The sequence below is a fragment of the Branchiostoma lanceolatum genome, chromosome 2, assembly GCF_035083965.1.
Source record: "Branchiostoma lanceolatum isolate klBraLanc5 chromosome 2, klBraLanc5.hap2, whole genome shotgun sequence".
NCBI lineage: Eukaryota > Metazoa > Chordata > Leptocardii > Amphioxiformes > Branchiostomatidae > Branchiostoma > Branchiostoma lanceolatum.
The window spans coordinates 38,480,986-38,497,519 of record NC_089723.1 but is presented as its reverse complement, the minus strand read 5'-3'; the positions used below and the strand labels follow the sequence as shown (position 1 = coordinate 38,497,519).

The window sequence follows — 16,534 nt, the reverse complement described above, 5'->3', positions numbered from 1 at the left end:
AATCTGTGTGTCCATTGTTACCTTCACCGCCAAGAAGGTCATGTTTTGGGGTGTGTATGCCTGTGTGTCTGTCTGAATGCTGTGACAGTTGTAGTTGATTGACAGTTGTTGTTGATTGACAGTTATAGATGATTGACAGTTGTACTTGATTGACAGTTCCTTTATGATTGACACCTGTTGCTTTTCCAGACGGCCCAGACCTGTTGTAGTTGATTGACAGATGATTGACAATTGTACTTGATTGACAGTTGAAGCTGATTGACAGTTCCTTTATGATTGACACCTGTTGTTTCTGCAGACGGGTGACGGCCTGCCCACGGCCCAGACCTGCTTCTTCCAGCTCCGCTTGCCTCCGTACTCCAGCCAGGAGGTCATGGCGGAACGTCTGCGCTACGCCATAAACAACTGCCGCTCCATCGACATGGACAACTACATGCTGTCCAGGAACGCTGACGTCGGGGCCGGGTCAGACGACGAGTACTGACACCTGTCAATCAATCACTCCTGAAGAACCGACCTGACAATCTCCAAGCAGATGTAGAAAGGCACAATCCTAATGTGTCTCAAGCTCCCAGTTCTGAAGAGCAGTGAACCTTTCTACGATTGCCTGATGATGAGTTTGTCAAATACCTTATGCCGCTGATGTAGAAAGGCCTGCTGCTCTGTAGAACCGGTAGCTTGAGAATCCTTAAGTTTTGGAGATTACTGTGTTGACTCTATATGTGTTAGGTTAGACCCTGTTTCCACTAGACAACGATCTCGTTTCTAGGGCTACCAAAATTGGATTTTTGTCACCCTTGATTTTATCATTGGTATATATATGTAATGTACAATGCAGAAGAATGATTTAAAAGACAAGAGAGCAAACAAACCGTTAAAGATATCGTTCTTTGGCTATGAAATTCGTTTTGAGTGTTTTGGTCGCTCATAGGTTGCAGCCTCTACAGTGGAAAGAGGGTGCAAGCAACTTAGAGTCCGAGCTGAAAATAAAATGGAGACATATATTAAGCACTGTTTGAAGTCAACACCAAGAAGACAGAGGAAGAAGCTTGATATTTGGTATTTGGTGTATATGGACCTCAAAGTGTAACCATTGTACATTTCAGACTATAATCTCTAACAAATGTATCAGCTGCTACTTTCTTGTGTCTTCATTTATGATTGTAGTATTTTCTTTATAATAATAGATGAAACAGGATTTGAATCTTTCTTTTTTTAAAGATATTTCCTCTGAGAAGTGTAAAATGATTTCATGATGATTCAAGTGTGAATTGCTTTATCTCATTGGGAGGAAAATTGTCAGATATTTGTGTATGTTTCTGTGTTGCATTTATTTATACTGAGGGCAAAGGTGTATAACTCATAAGATGATAGTAAGTAAGTTTGGGTGTATAGGAACAGGGAATGTCAAGTCTAGGAGAAATATAATTGGTGTTTAGTTCATTTGTGGGAACTGGGTGATATGATAGGCATTGAGATGTTGAAATGTATGATATGGTAAAAGTGTTAACTTTTCCATTGCTGAAGTCTTTTAATTTTATCAACTGTTTCAGTGACTTGTAACAAGCGTTGTACAGTCCTTACAATTTAAGATAGGCGAGGGTTGGACTACTTTTTTTCAGTTTTGGTGCAATATGCTTTTATTAACAAGGAAGCATACATGTACATAAACTCACTTAATTGGTTACTGAATTGATTTGATACAATGTGGCCAACAGGTTTTAATGCAACTGTACAACAAGGTCCTAAGTATCAATTTAAGTTGCTGACTACCTCAGTGTCCTTAGAATGCCCAAGAAGTAAAATGTCCACCAGTTTTATAATTTTCAAACTGAAAAGTCTTTTCAAATCTGCCGTTATTCCAATGGCCTGTAACAATGTAGTCACTAAATATATATGACTTGGTCAATATTGACCATGGTTAAGTCCTAATTCACATCAACCCTACAGCATCGGCTGTGGCTATAGTCACTACATGCTACTCAAGTAATTACACAGCCCTAGCGGTGGCCAATCTGAGAGCGTATTTTGCTTGCATATTACTGTATGAGGGCTACTATATTATATAATGTACAAGCAAAATGCGCTCTCCAAGATTCACTAAGGGTACATGTAGCACAGCCCCTATATTGACAATCAGTGAAAAAACTAGTAACGTATTATTATTATTATGTAAGTTCTGTTAAAAGTGCCACTAACCCACCCCTGAAGGTTTTAATTGTGTTTTTTTGCCTGTCACAAAATCGTGAATAAAGCTGGTGCTATTTTTGCTCAACTACACTGGTATTCGTTCTTATTGCGTCCTACTATACAGTAAAGACTTTGGAGTGACAAGTACATGTTTACACAGATGCATGCAGCTTTGGATTATCATCAATGCTAAGAGTAAGATGTGTAGTAACATTAAAGTTTGTAGTTTTGTTTGACTTGACATTATGTAGCTGTAGGGAGTTATTTCATGTAGTTTGTTTACTATTTTCAGGCCTAAAATGTATATTTTGGACTCCTGTGCCTTAACAATTTTCAGACTGAGTAACCCGAAATGCTATTTAAGATTTTACCTTGAGTTCCATCTTATGCTTTGAGATTAATCTAAACCATCCCGCCAGCAGACCCGATATGTTCGTTTCCTCCCATAGCGGCCCTGCCCTTCCGAGCCCCTGAAGGTATTGGTTCGGAGTTTTTTGTTACAATTCGGGGCCGACCTGACTCGTTCCCAGAAAAGCAAAAACGCTTTACCAAACATCTTTTTTCGGGCAATTCAATGTTTCCGATGGATAGGGGTGCCTCGCCACGGAACGACAGACGAATTTGATATTTTCTGTGGAAACGTCATTTTTAGTGAAAACCGTCAATTGTCATCCCCAAAACTACTATTTTTAGGCCATTCTTCCAAGGCCGCTGGAAGGAAAATAAGAGTTTTCCTAGGATAATGTGGTTTGAAAAATATTCCCAATGCCAAACCCATCCCACGCGACCCAGAGGAGTGGTGGAGAGAGAGATGAGTGCGGGAAAAGCCCCACCAGGGCACGAGGCAATGCTTCCAAAGAACTTTACTACGGGGTGGTGGGTGGGGCTTAACAGATGTATCACCTGCCATTTTCTCTCCATACCCCTCTCTACCCAATCTCTACCATCCTCATGACGCCACCTCTTACTCCTACTTGCCAGCCACCCCCAAGTACAAACTTTCTTTTCCCCGTATATGCCTTATCTCATTTACATATCCTGCTGGTTTACATACCTCTCCCGATTTGCTAACTCGAAAATGAGTTTAGTTTATACCCACAGGTACACTATTGTGAATAGTTACCCTCAGGCTCTCTCAGTGATGGTGACCTTAAGACATTTACATGCACAACACAGACAATTGTCAGTCTACATCCGGGAACTTTGAAGTGGGAGTTAATGTACCATGTTACATACATTGTTGAGGATTTTATATATTAGCAATCCATGGCCCTAGGTGTCAAATCCTGTGATATATATCTCCACGGAGAATACAGATACTATTGTCAAGGTTCGGACATGAGCTAAGATAGTATTGTATCAGGTAATGTCAAGGACATTATATATATATAATGTCCAGCCGCCGTGCACTGCGGGAATTTGTCAACACCTTCCGCACGAGGAAGGACCTGACAGCGGGACCCTCAACTGCCAAGGTTGCTGATTTATAGCCTAATAGCACTCTGAGGTAGACGTTTGGCACCCCAACATGTATTTGTTATGTAGTTAGGTAGCAGGTAAAAGATTAAAAGATCTTAAAAGGAACTTCTGATCTCAATTACAAAATCCATGAGACATTTTGCAGTTATTACTGTAGCTCTTCTGAGTAATTCACAAAGGTCACCGAACTCAATGTTGCCACGTGGTTTGTTACCTTTAGGCTCTTTTCAGGATAGTGACCTAGAGACCGTTTACATACAGAACACAGGCTAAACCGCTTTGTCATTCTACATCTGGGACTTTGTAGCGCTGAGCGGGAGTGTCTGTACCACCAAGGACATTATCTTGTGTCCTTGGTACCATGAATTGCATTCTTCGTACATTGGCTTATTCTTTAACTTGTTGGGGATTTCAAGCCATGGTCCTATAGGTGTCGAACCCTGTGATCTATATATCCACAGAGAATAAAGATACTACTGTTCAGATGAATTATTAAGATTGGACAATGTTGTTAAGTATTGCATCTGGTAATGTAGATGTCAAGGATGTTGTATAACTAACTGTCCTTGGGTTGGTGGAGGGGGTATAATTATAGGGAAATTACCTCCTTGGTGAGATAGAGTGTAGAGTGTGGTGACATTTTTCCAGTCGGCCTGTACCCGGAGCCACCATGTCTTGCCACCGTCTGTCCAGCCGTGCACTGCGGGAATTTGTCAACACTTTTCGCACGAAGAAGAACCTGACGTTGGGACCCTCAACTGCCAAGGTTTATAATCTCTTTAAAAGCATCCTCTGTAGCTTTATGTTTTATTACCTGATGCCGATTCTGTACACGAGTATATATACAGAATATTCTTGAAATTCAAGTATCAGAAAAAGTAGTAGTATTATGTTGTTGTACTTTGAAGTAGCTATGATAATAATGGATTTATCGGTCAGAAATTACCTGCAATGGCAGTCACATTGGCAACAGATACATATTTTCTCCACTTGCATTTTGTGTAACTGTCACAAGGGTCTGGGCGGCTGCCATTCGGCGTCACCAGGTGACCTCAATACAACCTTCCCCAACAGAAGTCAGGTACCTATTCATAACTGGATAGAGTGAGGAAAGAAGTGCATTTCCCAATGGTAAAAGATTCGTGACATGTCTGGATTCGAACCCGGGACCACTTGGTTCTGAGCCGAACGCCGTTACGCCACTGGCACGACCTGAGCCCACTATAGAGAGGCAGTAGGGTTTGTAAATACGTTTTACTGATATTCACCTTACTTCGGTCCGCCTTTTTACCGGATACACATTAAGGAGGGCGAGATCTACCGGAATACACTACGCTTTAACAAGTAAACATCACAGGTTGTTGTATTTTGGCATGAAATAATCTATTTATGGCCTAGGGAACAATAAATCAGTAGAAATTACTGATGACGACCCGACCATGCGCCATGTTTGCTTTCATTGCAGATTACAGTGTTTGTTTAGCGGGATCGCCAAGTAATTTATAGTGATTTCTTGTTCCCAGGGTCATATCTACTTTGTACTATATTCTGCATCCAAAATTACTCTCGACCTCAATATTGCTGAATTGATGTATATTCTTTTGAGTGATGCCGCTACTTGCGCTGTTTGTGGCAAACACTGCAAGAGCAAAGCTGGACTCGTCGCCCACGGACGGGTCCACCGACGCTGAACAGATCGTCCGGCAGGATGCAAAGGAGCTGATGATGATGATGCCGCTACTGGCTTTGTAGGCCTCTTCTACACCATATCCTTTACATGAAGTTTGAATTCTTTCATTACACTTTGGAGTCCATGAATTAATACAAAAATGAACCTTCTATATTCCTTCAGATCTTCTACACTGCCAGGAACTACCTAGCCGGAAAGATCCCGGGTGAGCTGGTGTTTGCCGTGGACAAGTGGCCGGACTACTCCGCCGTCATGTGTGCTGCAGGGGAGGGGACGTATCAGGTAGGCAAATGTTTCAACCGTTCAAACAATCGTCTCAGAATAGGTGATAGTGGACAAATGAACAAAAAAAACATCACTGCTAACGTTACATGTAACGTTATATGATGATGTTTGTTCAACAAACCCCAGTTTATGCAGGATATCGAGTCCTACACGTTCTACTGGGAGAATGAGGATGGTCTCCTGAAACTCCTCCGTGACGTCGAGACGGTAGACTGGGGCAAGAACTTCACCATTGCAGGTACAAATACAAAACAACAACAAAATAAGCACAGGAAGAATTTTGTCTACATACCAAACGGTCAACATAATCCATCTCTGGGTTTGAACACTGTCTTTAGAATTAAAGAACGTGGGACAATCGTACTCAAAATTTGATTTTAGCCTTAGTTAGTTTAAATAAAACTGACCATGAATTGACGAACTTAACTTGCTGCAACCTAACTTACAGCATTTGCTGGAACAGGACTACCAATACTGAACCAAGTGTGCCAGGAGATGAGGAAAACGGTGCCACAGGAGGATGATATGATTCCGGTTCACACCGCCTTCCATCCCAACGTTTTGCCTGTAACGGACAGGTAAAGAGAAAGAATCGGACTTGGAATTCCAAGATTGTAGACAATCCAAAACAAAACATATTCGTCTTAAAGATAATGGGATGTGGAATAAAGGATTTGGCATGGGACACAGTTCCACCTTGACATCCAGTCTTTCAAGCTGAAGGAAATGTTGCTTCAAATGGAAGACTTAAGGGAATCTTGTGGGGAATTTTCTTTTTCCTTTGTAGACTACTTTCTCTATTGATCAGCAATATCTGTTTACAAAGCCGTTAAACGGAAGACTTTAATTTTTCAGATTGCCCGATGACATGACATTGGGACAGCTTGAGCGAGGACACGCAGATCTGGTGAACAGTACCTGGGCGTATGGAGGACCGCCCAAGGTGCGCGAGTTCATCCAGTACGTGCTGTCAACATTCCCCTCCAAATGTGTGTACAACAAGCAGGGAGAGCCTTTGGCGTTCACCATTGTCCAGCCGTGGGGGGAGTACGGGATGACTAGGGCACTGGTGCCTGGTAAGATCGGCGTATTTGTCGTGAAGAGTTTGATCAACGAGCTTCTAAAGGCAGGGGACCTTCCGTACTGTTACGTAGAGCAAAGCAATGAAAAGGCAAAGAAAAACTTGAATGCAGAGTCGACCACAAAATGGGACCCTTCTGGAAGTTGTTTCTACGTAAGTCTGTAAAAGACAAGCAGATCTATGTCTACTGGCACTCAAGTTACGTGAGGCTGTTTAGAAAGAGATTGGAATGTAGTGGAGATACTAGTTTTAAGGCTTTTACAACCACCAGTAGGATTTTGTATTTGTATCCTGCCTAGTAGCATCACAAAATCATCCATAAAGCCGGTGCTTTGATGAAGGTTAGACATCCAGGTAGTAAGATACGCCAAAAATAGTTTCTCAACAACTGGATAAAATTTTGAAAATTTCAAAAGTTTCAAAAGTTTCAAAATTTTATCCAGTTGCTTGAGTAACTATTTTTGGCAAGCTGGTGCTATTTGCTCAACTACATTGATCTTTGTTCTTTTCTTCTTTTTTCGTACTGTTTAGCCCCATGAAAAATTTGATTCTTAGCAGTTTGCACATACATATGTTACAATACAAGTGGCTGGTACATGTAAACAAAGGAAACAAGAGTTCGGAGACCTCATATTTCAATGAACTATTCTGTTAATGCAAATGATTTCCACATTTACATAATCTAGCTTGGTCATGAACACCTTTACACGGAAGTTCTACTGCAATACCAAGGTCACATTCCAGGGGGCCCAAAATCGACCTTAACTTTCGACTTCCCAACACCCGCCCACATACCAAATGTCATTGTAATCCATGAAGGGGTTCTTGAGTTATGCTGACTACAATAGTCCGGAAACAAACTCATAGACAGACAGACTCACACAGACACACACAAAACTATATCTCCATTTTTCATGGAGATAACAAGGTAAGGGCACAAAGGAACACAGGTTTTGTTCTTTTTCAGTCCTACTTCACAGTAAAGACCATTGGGTGACTGGTCTACACAGATAGCAATGGGTTATACTCAACAGCGTAGTTTTATCTAATCTTTAATTGAAGAACTGTTGCTAAACCCGATGGAGTTTATCGGCAACTGGAACATAAATTTATAGTATGTAACTTATAACTGGAATTTACATTGAAGTGTTTATTATGAGTTCTGTTTAGTTCTAGCTCTGATGCACACATCACAACACTCCATGACATGGGGGCATAGGATGTTGGTAGACTGCTGTTATGTTTCCTTTATTATCAACTTTGATATATTAGCCAATACCCACAATGCATCACAGTGCATGAGCAGCTCAACCTATGAACCAGCTCATTCCAACCTAAGCTGCTAGTACCAGTTATCTTATGTTGACCTCTGACATCTCCCGTTCACTTTTAAGTTCACTGCGTTTGATTTTGATTTTGTATAGATTTCTGTTTACCAATTGTATACGTTTTTGTCATTAAACGTTACATTTTAATCACTATAGTATGTAGTATCACATGGTGAACGGAATGAGCATGACATAAGGTAACGTTATAAGGGAAGGGCGTTCTACGCAGCGGCATATCTTGTTTGTTCAATTGTCTGTTTAATCGCGAAATAAAATCCTTAAATCCCACGTTTTGTGAGTATATACTATGGTTTGTTAGGTAAGTGGAGTCCAGGTAGAACAGCGTTTCTCAATGTTAAACTAATGGAGATATGAATACAACAAAACAAACAAACTCGGAGCACACTCTGAGTCTGAGTGTGCTTTGAAATGCGTGTGTTAAACCAGCCTCATATGTAAACGATCTTAAGGTTACCATCACTGTGACCTAAGATCGTTTACATAGTATAAACAATACCAAGGACTAAACTGTGTTGACATTCTACACCCGGGTACTTGTAGCGGGAGTGTATCTGATACCTAGTTTTAAAAATTGTTTGGGATTTTATACAACAATCCATGGTCCTAGGTATCAAATCATGTATTTAAAAGATAATCTATATCTACAGGGAGAATAAAGATACTATTGTTCAGGTGAACTAAGTCTACATAATGCTGCAGAGTATTGCATCGGACATGTCAATCTCCTATACATAAATAGGTGAACTCGCATAGGTCAAAGTTGAAAAGCCACTTGGGTGAACAACATGTCGGCACAGCTCAGCCTGCTCTTTGTTCCACCCTGAACAGCTTCAAACTACACATAAAGTCTCTCCCGTCCGACCTCCAAGTATAGGCAGCATAGCCTTCAGCAAGTTGAAGGCGGCTGCCTAAAACCGAAAGAAGAAGAAGAAGGCTCCTTGGGTTAGGGTACACGTAAGGTAGACTGTAGGGGTGGCCGTGACGATTTTCCAGTAGGCCTGTACTCGGGGCCACCATGTCTTGCCACCGCCTGTCCAGTCGTGCGCTGCGGGAATTTGTCAACACCTTTCGCACCAAGAAGGACCTGGCAGTGGGACCCTCAACCGCCAAGGTTTATAATTTATAACTTGAACGGAACTTCTGTAACTTTATGTTGCACAACAGATTTCGAGTCTGTTAATTGTCTTCGCAGAGAAGGTTATATTTTCGGTAAGTTGTGCGTGAGTCACGTGTGTGTGTTTTCTGGATGAACAGCATAACTCAAGAAGGCCTGAATGAATTGTATTGATATTTGGTGTGTGGGTAACGTAACGTGACCTATTTACGTGCAGAACCTATTTACGTCCGGTTTGGCTCATGCCCACATGTCGCGGTGTATTATGCCAAAGCCTGTTCTCATGAGCAATAAAGAACATCATAAGTATGATCCTTAGCCATTTCTTTAATTTTTGCACAGTAAAACATAATAGCCATGCGTTTACCACGTGAACGCCACGTGCCGCGCATGTGGGGGGAAATTTACAGATAAACATTGTTTTTTTCCATCGCGTTAAGCAAGTGGCCGGACAGACATAGTGATTTTACTATCATTTGTCTGCAGACTGCTTTGAACAGTTACTGTGCATTTTTTTCTGGTCTATGTTCTTCAAGCATAGCGCTAAAAGGGAAAAGATTCAGAAGTGGACGATAATGGGTTACCCTAGCACAATTCTTCATCATATACCTCAGTATAAATACATGCTCGCACGGCGTTAAACAGGCGGAGAAAAACTTACAGACCATGCATTTTCTTTTTAGAAGAGCTGATATTTCTGCCCATGGGTTTGAAATTTGGCTCTGTCCGCGCGGTTTTAAGATAAATACGTTTTGATTAAATTGGACGTTAACTGGTTACCTTACGTTAGGTCTTGAAGAGACATTGAATTGACTAGACTTTGGACCCCCTAGCGGCTTGTTACGGGACTTCAGCGGAACTTCCTGGTTTGATATCTCTTGTTCTGGACATGCCATGGTCATGATTTAAGAGTGGTAGATAGCTCTCGGGTCAGAGAATAAGTCATGGTCTTAGGTTTGTAGCTGAGTGATGATTTACATAATTATAATGTGCAAATCTGAAAATTTGCATGATAAATAAGGACATTTTTTACGTCCGCTACATTTTATGATAGGACTCTCAAACACGTGACATATGTAACTGAGGAAGAAATGGATATTCATACATATCATGTATGCAAATAAAGACCTCATTTGCATAATAAATGAGAAAGATGGAGTAGACGCATCGGCATAATTTTGGTATGTGGATAGCTTGAGTGATGCTTGGTATAATTAAATGATGATTATGCAAATCAGAATTCGCATAATTCATAAGGAATTTTGATAAACCCGCTGCGTTTCCTGATAGGACTATTCAATCAGGTGACATTTGTAACTGAGGAAGAGAGGACTTTTGATACATAAAGAATATGCAAGGCCTAATTTGTAGGCCTAATTTGCATGATTGATTAGGCACTATCATAATTCGATAATGGTAAATGACGGCAATTTCATACTTGTGGCATTTGGAAGTTGCGTGACTGGGAACATCGTTGAATATGTGAGGACCTCACTTCCATAACTGATGATAAAATGCTAAACTTCTTTGTTAAGATGGGACTGCCATACTTTGGACAATTTCTGTTATTTGGGTGGAGAAGATGATCAACTGATATAGTTTATGCAAATAAGGACCTTATTTGCATAATCAATGAGAAACACTCATAATACGTCAATCATTTGTCGAAGGTATAAGGTCGTGGTTATATATATACCTGACTTCGGTTGGGGAAAGTCGTATTGAGGTCACCTGGTGGTGCCGAATCGCAGCCGCCCAGACACTTGCGACAGTTCCACAAAATGAAAGTGTGGATAATATATTATATATGTTGGGTAGTGTGTGAAACCTGTGATAGCCTGCATCAATTCAGCGCTAGAAAGGCTGCCATTGCGGGTAATTTCTGACCAATAAAAAACACTATTATCATTATATGTTGCAATGTTGATGTTCATGTACAATTTAGGGTAATCAAGTTATTTGACTTCTGGATAATACTTAAGTTTGAGATTTTATCATGAATTCTCGACATCAACATTGCTTGATTAATGTTTATTCATTAGTTTGAGCGATGCCACCAAGCACTGATGTATAAGCCTGGGGCTTTTTAGGCTTCTTCTACGCCATATCCTTTAGTTTCTCTCATTAGACTTTTGTGATTTTAGATGTGCATCCAATGAATATATACGATGAACCTTCTATATTAGTGCTGCGTACCGGTACTGTACCGTGAAAATAGATTAGGTACAGGTCCAAAATACCGGATCATGAAGTACCGGTACTGTACCGATATAAATCTACACCAAGTCTATGGTTATTAGGTGACTGATCTCCTAACCTCATAGCCTCATGCAACACCAAACATGACCAGTGACAAATTGGAACAGCGTTACAAATATGCGACAGATCATTCAGGAGGGCCGGAAGTTTTGATAGTAAGTCCAAGGGAGTTTGGCGGTAGAAACCTTAGTTATATTATTTGAATAAAGATACTGACAAGTTGTAAACAGTTTATTAATGTTTCTGTCATTATTGAAGAAGTTCGGAAGAACACATGTTAATTGGTAAAATTGTTTAGGTACAGGTACAGGTCCGGACCTGTACCTAAACCTCTGTACCTGTACCTGATGTAAAGTTTAGGTACGCAGCACTATTCCATATCCCCTTAGATTTTCTACACTGCCAGGAACTACCTAGCCAGTAAGATCCCTGGTGAGCTGGTGTTTGCTGTGGACAAGTGGCCGGACTACTCCGCCGTCATGTGCGCTGCAGGGGAGGGGACGTATCAGGTAAATAGAAGTTTTCAACCCTTCAAACAATCGTCTCAAAATATAGTTGATAGTGGAATAATAAATTGACGTAAACAATACATCCCTTTACTTTGGCCATGTTGATTTGATTGTAGGGATGACATCCTCTGGGGACCCCAAAACTGATTTATATACGAGCGTGTGAATTTAAAAAAAAAAGTTGCATTTATTATGAAATCTACGCGGCCAGGAAGGATGAACAAAATCTAGTACACAAAGTATGGTATACCGAATAATAGATTTTTCATTTTTGTTCTTTCACATCTTCTTATTTGACATTAATATCTGTTTTCCGACATATTTTTTTGCAATTTACAGCATATATTTTCTCATTTTGCAGCTGCTTTTTATGATTTACAGTATGGTCGAAAATCTTTTCTTTTTTGTGGAAACGAACAATAAGTGATTCGCACAAGGGTGTCATTCGTATCAAATCAACATGTCCTTAGATTACAAATGCATCTATAAAGGGAGTCACACTTAAAAGTGGAATATGTACCCTGACAATTAATTGTTTTACATACCTTTTTGTATGTTGGCTCCTATATTATAATCATCGAATAAACCACCGAAGCTACCAGTCAATAATTGCCATACACTATGACCACTTAAAAGTGGAATTTGTACACTGACAATTAATTGTTTTACATACCTTTTTGTATGTTGGTTCCTATATCATAATCATCGAATAAACCACCGAAGCTACCAGTCAATAATTGCCATACACTATGGCCACTTAAAAGTGGAATTTTTACACTGACAATGAATTGTTTTACGTACCTTTTGTATGTTGGTTCCTACAATCATCGAATGAACCACCGAAGTTACCAGTCAATAATTGTCTTACGCTATGGCTGTTGGCTAGCCGAAGATAAATGTTGAATGAATGAATGAAGACCTTTATTGCACATTTCTGCCACACTTGGCTAAGTACAGGTCGCAACAAAACAAAATAACAGGTACAGTTTACGTATACAAAAGAATATGGCTATCATTAGATAAATTCTACTTCTCCTCGCTTTAAGGTTATAGTAGATATAAAAGAACAGACGTTTGTCTAGTGAAGTAGGGAAATAGGTTTTATACAAGCTTATACAGTTCATTTCTTTCTTTGGTATATAATCCACATTCTACCACAAAATGACATTCGTCTTCTATTCTATTCAAAGTACAACAACGGCCTGGGCATTAATATCAAATGCCGACTACTGCTTGATCAATCACTTCATCTCTGCTATATGATAATGTTTGTTATATGTCAATAATGTTTGTTATACAACCCCAGTTTATGCAGGATATCGAGTCCTACACGTTCTACTGGGAGAGTGAGGATGGTATTCTAAAACTCCTCCGAGACGTCGAGATGGTAGAGTGGGGAAAGAATTTCACCATTACAGGTAAAAAAGACTAACAAACACAAAAATAATAATGCTTACATACCAAAAGAAAAAAGAAAGTGAAGTCCCAAACTAATTGTGTACACCCTTCAGACATCAGAGGGAGAATGTGGCCCAAACGCTGTGTCTTCAGGCTGCTTAAAGTCGCTGAAATGTACACGTCCATATGGTGATGATTTCAGCCATTGTCAGTTTAACTAGAGATGACCGCCAGAGTAAAGGCAGTAACCAACTCTTCTCCATACGTTAATGGAGGTTTGACATCCAGGTAATACAATACAGTTACTCAAGCAACTGGACAACATTTTGAAACAGTCTGATGTTTCAGACAGCATCCGCTGTCTTTCATCAGTGACTAAAGGGTAGGACTGGAGAACCAGGTTTTATACCAAAACTCTGAATTGATATGTTAATGAGGTGAAGACAATTTAGGATGGTTCAATAGAAGACTAAGTCAAGATAAGGTTGTATGCTAATAAATCAATGATAAGAAATGAATCAACTCTTTATTCCGCAGCATTTGCTGAAAAAGGACTACCAATCCTGAGGCAAGCGTGCCTGGAGATGGGAAAACCGGTGCCACAGGAGGAAAATTTGCTTCAGTTTCACACCGCTTTCAATCCTAAAGTCTTGCCTGCAACTGACAGGTAGCGGCCAAAAGTTGTACTTGGGAATTGTATTCCCAAAATTGTAGGCAATCTAAAAGGATTTTGCATAGGACTAAGGTTCAACTTAGACGCCCAGTCTTAATCTGAAAGATAAATTGCTCTTTACACTGGTTTATGTATTGATCAGCAGCTGTATCCGCTACCAAAAACGATATGACTCATGGACATGCATAAGTACTTTGCATATGTACTTTGAAAGCTAGAAGAGAGAACCTATGTCTTAAATTCGCTAAATCTTTATTGAATTCAAAAACATGTCGACCCTGGCTACCTCCCACTCGCGAATCAGTCCGCAATAGGGGCTTCAAAGGGCGGTCACAGCTTGACATTCCCTTCACCAGATCAGACAGTGCTATTCCATACTTAACCCAACTACTGAACAGCAGTTTGTAATGTATAATCAGTTATATACGCTTACACCTACTGCAGGCTATACGTATTGTCTTTTCTTTATTTTTAGATTGGTTAAGCGTGCTCTTTTGTACTTTTGATTTTGATACTGCGTAATTCTGCCGGTTCTACACTGCAAAGAATGAAACATCGGCTACAATGCTGTTTTAAGTTTCGTATGTGTCAATCTCTGAATAGTCATATAACCAAACTCTGCCAGTGCGGACACCGAGCAGACTGTGCTTTTAATTTAAAAGCGTTTCTTGTTACATTATAGTTCCTCTATTGATCGGCCATATCTGTTTCCGTTCTGACTCACATCTCTCCGATTCAGGTTGCCCGATCACATGACATTGGGACGGCTTGAGCGGAAGCATGCAGATCTGGTGAACAGTACCTGGGCGTGGGGAGGGTCGCCCATGGCGCTAGAGTTCATCCAGTACGTGCTGTCAACATTCCCCTCCAAATGTGTGTTCAATGAAAAGGGAGAGCCCTTGGCGTTCGTCGTTGCCAAACCATGGGGGGAGCACGGGATGGCTAGGGCACTGGTGCCTGGTGGGTACGGCACGTTTGTCGGGAAGCATTTGATCAACGAGATTCTCAAGGCGGGGGACCTTCCGTACGTCTACGTAGGGCAAAGCAATGAAAAGGCGAAGAAAATCTGGAATGCAGAGAAGACCACAAAATGGGACCCTTCTGGAAGTTGCTTCTACGTCAAGTTTGTGAAAGACTGACATCATTTTTGCTCAACTATAGATCGATCTTCGGTCCTACTGTACAGTAAAGAGTGCTAGTATCGAATTATCACCAATGCAATTTAAGCTAACCTTCAAATTTAAGAACTGAAATTGGTTTGTTCAACCCCACGAAGTCTTTAGTTTGATCCTTAGTTATCTACAACTAGAACATCATTAATCTAACATCAAATCATAACTCAACTGCTCACGTTTGTCAAGTAGATACAGAAGTCACACCACTCCATGCCTTAGGGTGGATATGGTGTTAGTTAGTGCTGCGTACCTAAACGTAACATCAGGTACAGGTACCGAGGTTTAGGTACAGGTCCGGACCTGTACCTGAACAATTTGAAAAATTAACGTGTTTTTCTGAACTTCTGCAATGACAAATACATAAACTGTTTTCAACTTTTTAGTATCTTTATTCAAAGAACATATTAAACTAGGTTTCCTACCGCCAAACTCCCTTGGCCTGCCTGAATGATCCGTTGCATATTAGTTACGCTGTTCCAAGGTATCACTTTGGTCCCATTTGGTGTTGCATGAGGTCAGGAGATCAGTCACAAAATACCGGTACGCAGCACTAACGGGGGGTGTCCATAGTCCGGTAAGGTCCATAGTCCGGTAAGGTTTTAAAAATCACTGTTGCGGAGATATGCATGGGTAGCTGCATATGACAAGTACACCTAGTTATGGACTAAACCTCCGTGTAAATCACCACAAAGTTGGAGAATATGTTGAAGTTGGTAAGCCCCAACGGATAAAGATTTCACAAATTGCACAGTTTGACGCCTTTCGTGCGGGTTGACGAGCGAATGCATCGTGAACATGCCCCTCGAAACTCTTTAATTGTTCATCGTAGAATACAACATGTAAAAAGATACCACCACATATAGGAAGGACATTCATTAGACTTCCTCTTAAAACAAACCTATATACCATCTTTGCCTTTAAAGTTGGATAATCAGAGTTAAAATGATGCCGCAGTGTTCATCCTGTCGCTCCTCCATCTTTACCAATGACGTATGACGGCAGCCAAAAGAGGTGCCTAACACAATTAAATCAGTCAACCCGCCGGTAGAGCGCCGACCATTCCAGAAAATTGAACCCTACCGACTGAAAAAATCCCATAGATATTGCTGCTATGAATGACAAGGTTGAAAAGACCATCAATGAAGCCGAAAGCGTAAAGGCATACGATCGCAGGCAACGTAAACAATGTCCCACCATTTTGTTTGCCGGCGGCAGGTTGATCTCACCGTGACAAGGGAAATTTCTATCTCACCGTATTTGAACAATTACTGTAGAACAAAATATGGCACATATTTGCAATAAAAATTGATATTGCAAGGCTTTAGTGTAATT

The 16,534-nt window shown here is 40.6% G+C and overlaps 2 protein-coding genes across 3 annotated transcripts in view; both read left to right on the top strand.

Moving 5' to 3' along the window:
• The window catches only part of LOC136427061 (probable E3 ubiquitin-protein ligase HERC1), a 224,335-nt gene extending 222,060 nt beyond the window's left edge, over positions 1–2,275 (top strand). Inside the window, exon 109 of the mRNA XM_066415778.1 lies at positions 299–2,275. Coding sequence (XP_066271875.1) covers positions 299–484 — 186 coding nt within the window. The 3' untranslated portion in view covers positions 485–2,275. The remainder of the gene's footprint in view (positions 1–298) is intronic.
• Positions 2,276–3,599: 1,324 nt separating this feature from the next.
• Positions 3,600–15,749, top strand: LOC136428975 (uncharacterized). Of its 2 annotated transcripts, none has more exons than XR_010754690.1 (4): positions 3,600–3,665; positions 5,522–5,641; positions 5,771–5,882; positions 13,892–15,749. XR_010754690.1 is itself a non-coding variant. In XM_066418830.1 (4 exons), exons 1-4 carry the CDS (start codon positions 4,340–4,342, stop codon positions 14,023–14,025), a joined length of 462 nt encoding a protein of 153 aa, XP_066274927.1. In that variant the 5' UTR covers positions 4,265–4,339; the 3' UTR covers positions 14,026–15,749. The 2 variants fall into 2 exon arrangements, 1 of the variants encoding a protein (XP_066274927.1); XM_066418830.1 differs by lacking the exon at positions 3,600–3,665 and adding an exon at positions 4,265–4,435.
• The last annotated feature ends 785 nt before the right edge of the window (positions 15,750–16,534 follow it).

What these genes read in the sequence shown, in the direction of transcription:
- LOC136428975 (XM_066418830.1), top strand. Translation starts at nt 4,340, where the DNA reads ATGTCTTGCCACCGTCTGTCCAGCCGTGCACTGCGGGAATTTGTCAAC. An exon ending in TGGGACCCTCAACTGCCAAG is followed by an intron (nt 4,436 to 5,521) that starts GTTTATAATCTC and finishes ATATTCCTTCAG; the next exon opens with ATCTTCTACACTGCCAGGAA. An exon ending in CAGGGGAGGGGACGTATCAG is followed by an intron (nt 5,642 to 5,770) that starts GTAGGCAAATGT and finishes AACAAACCCCAG; the next exon opens with TTTATGCAGGATATCGAGTC.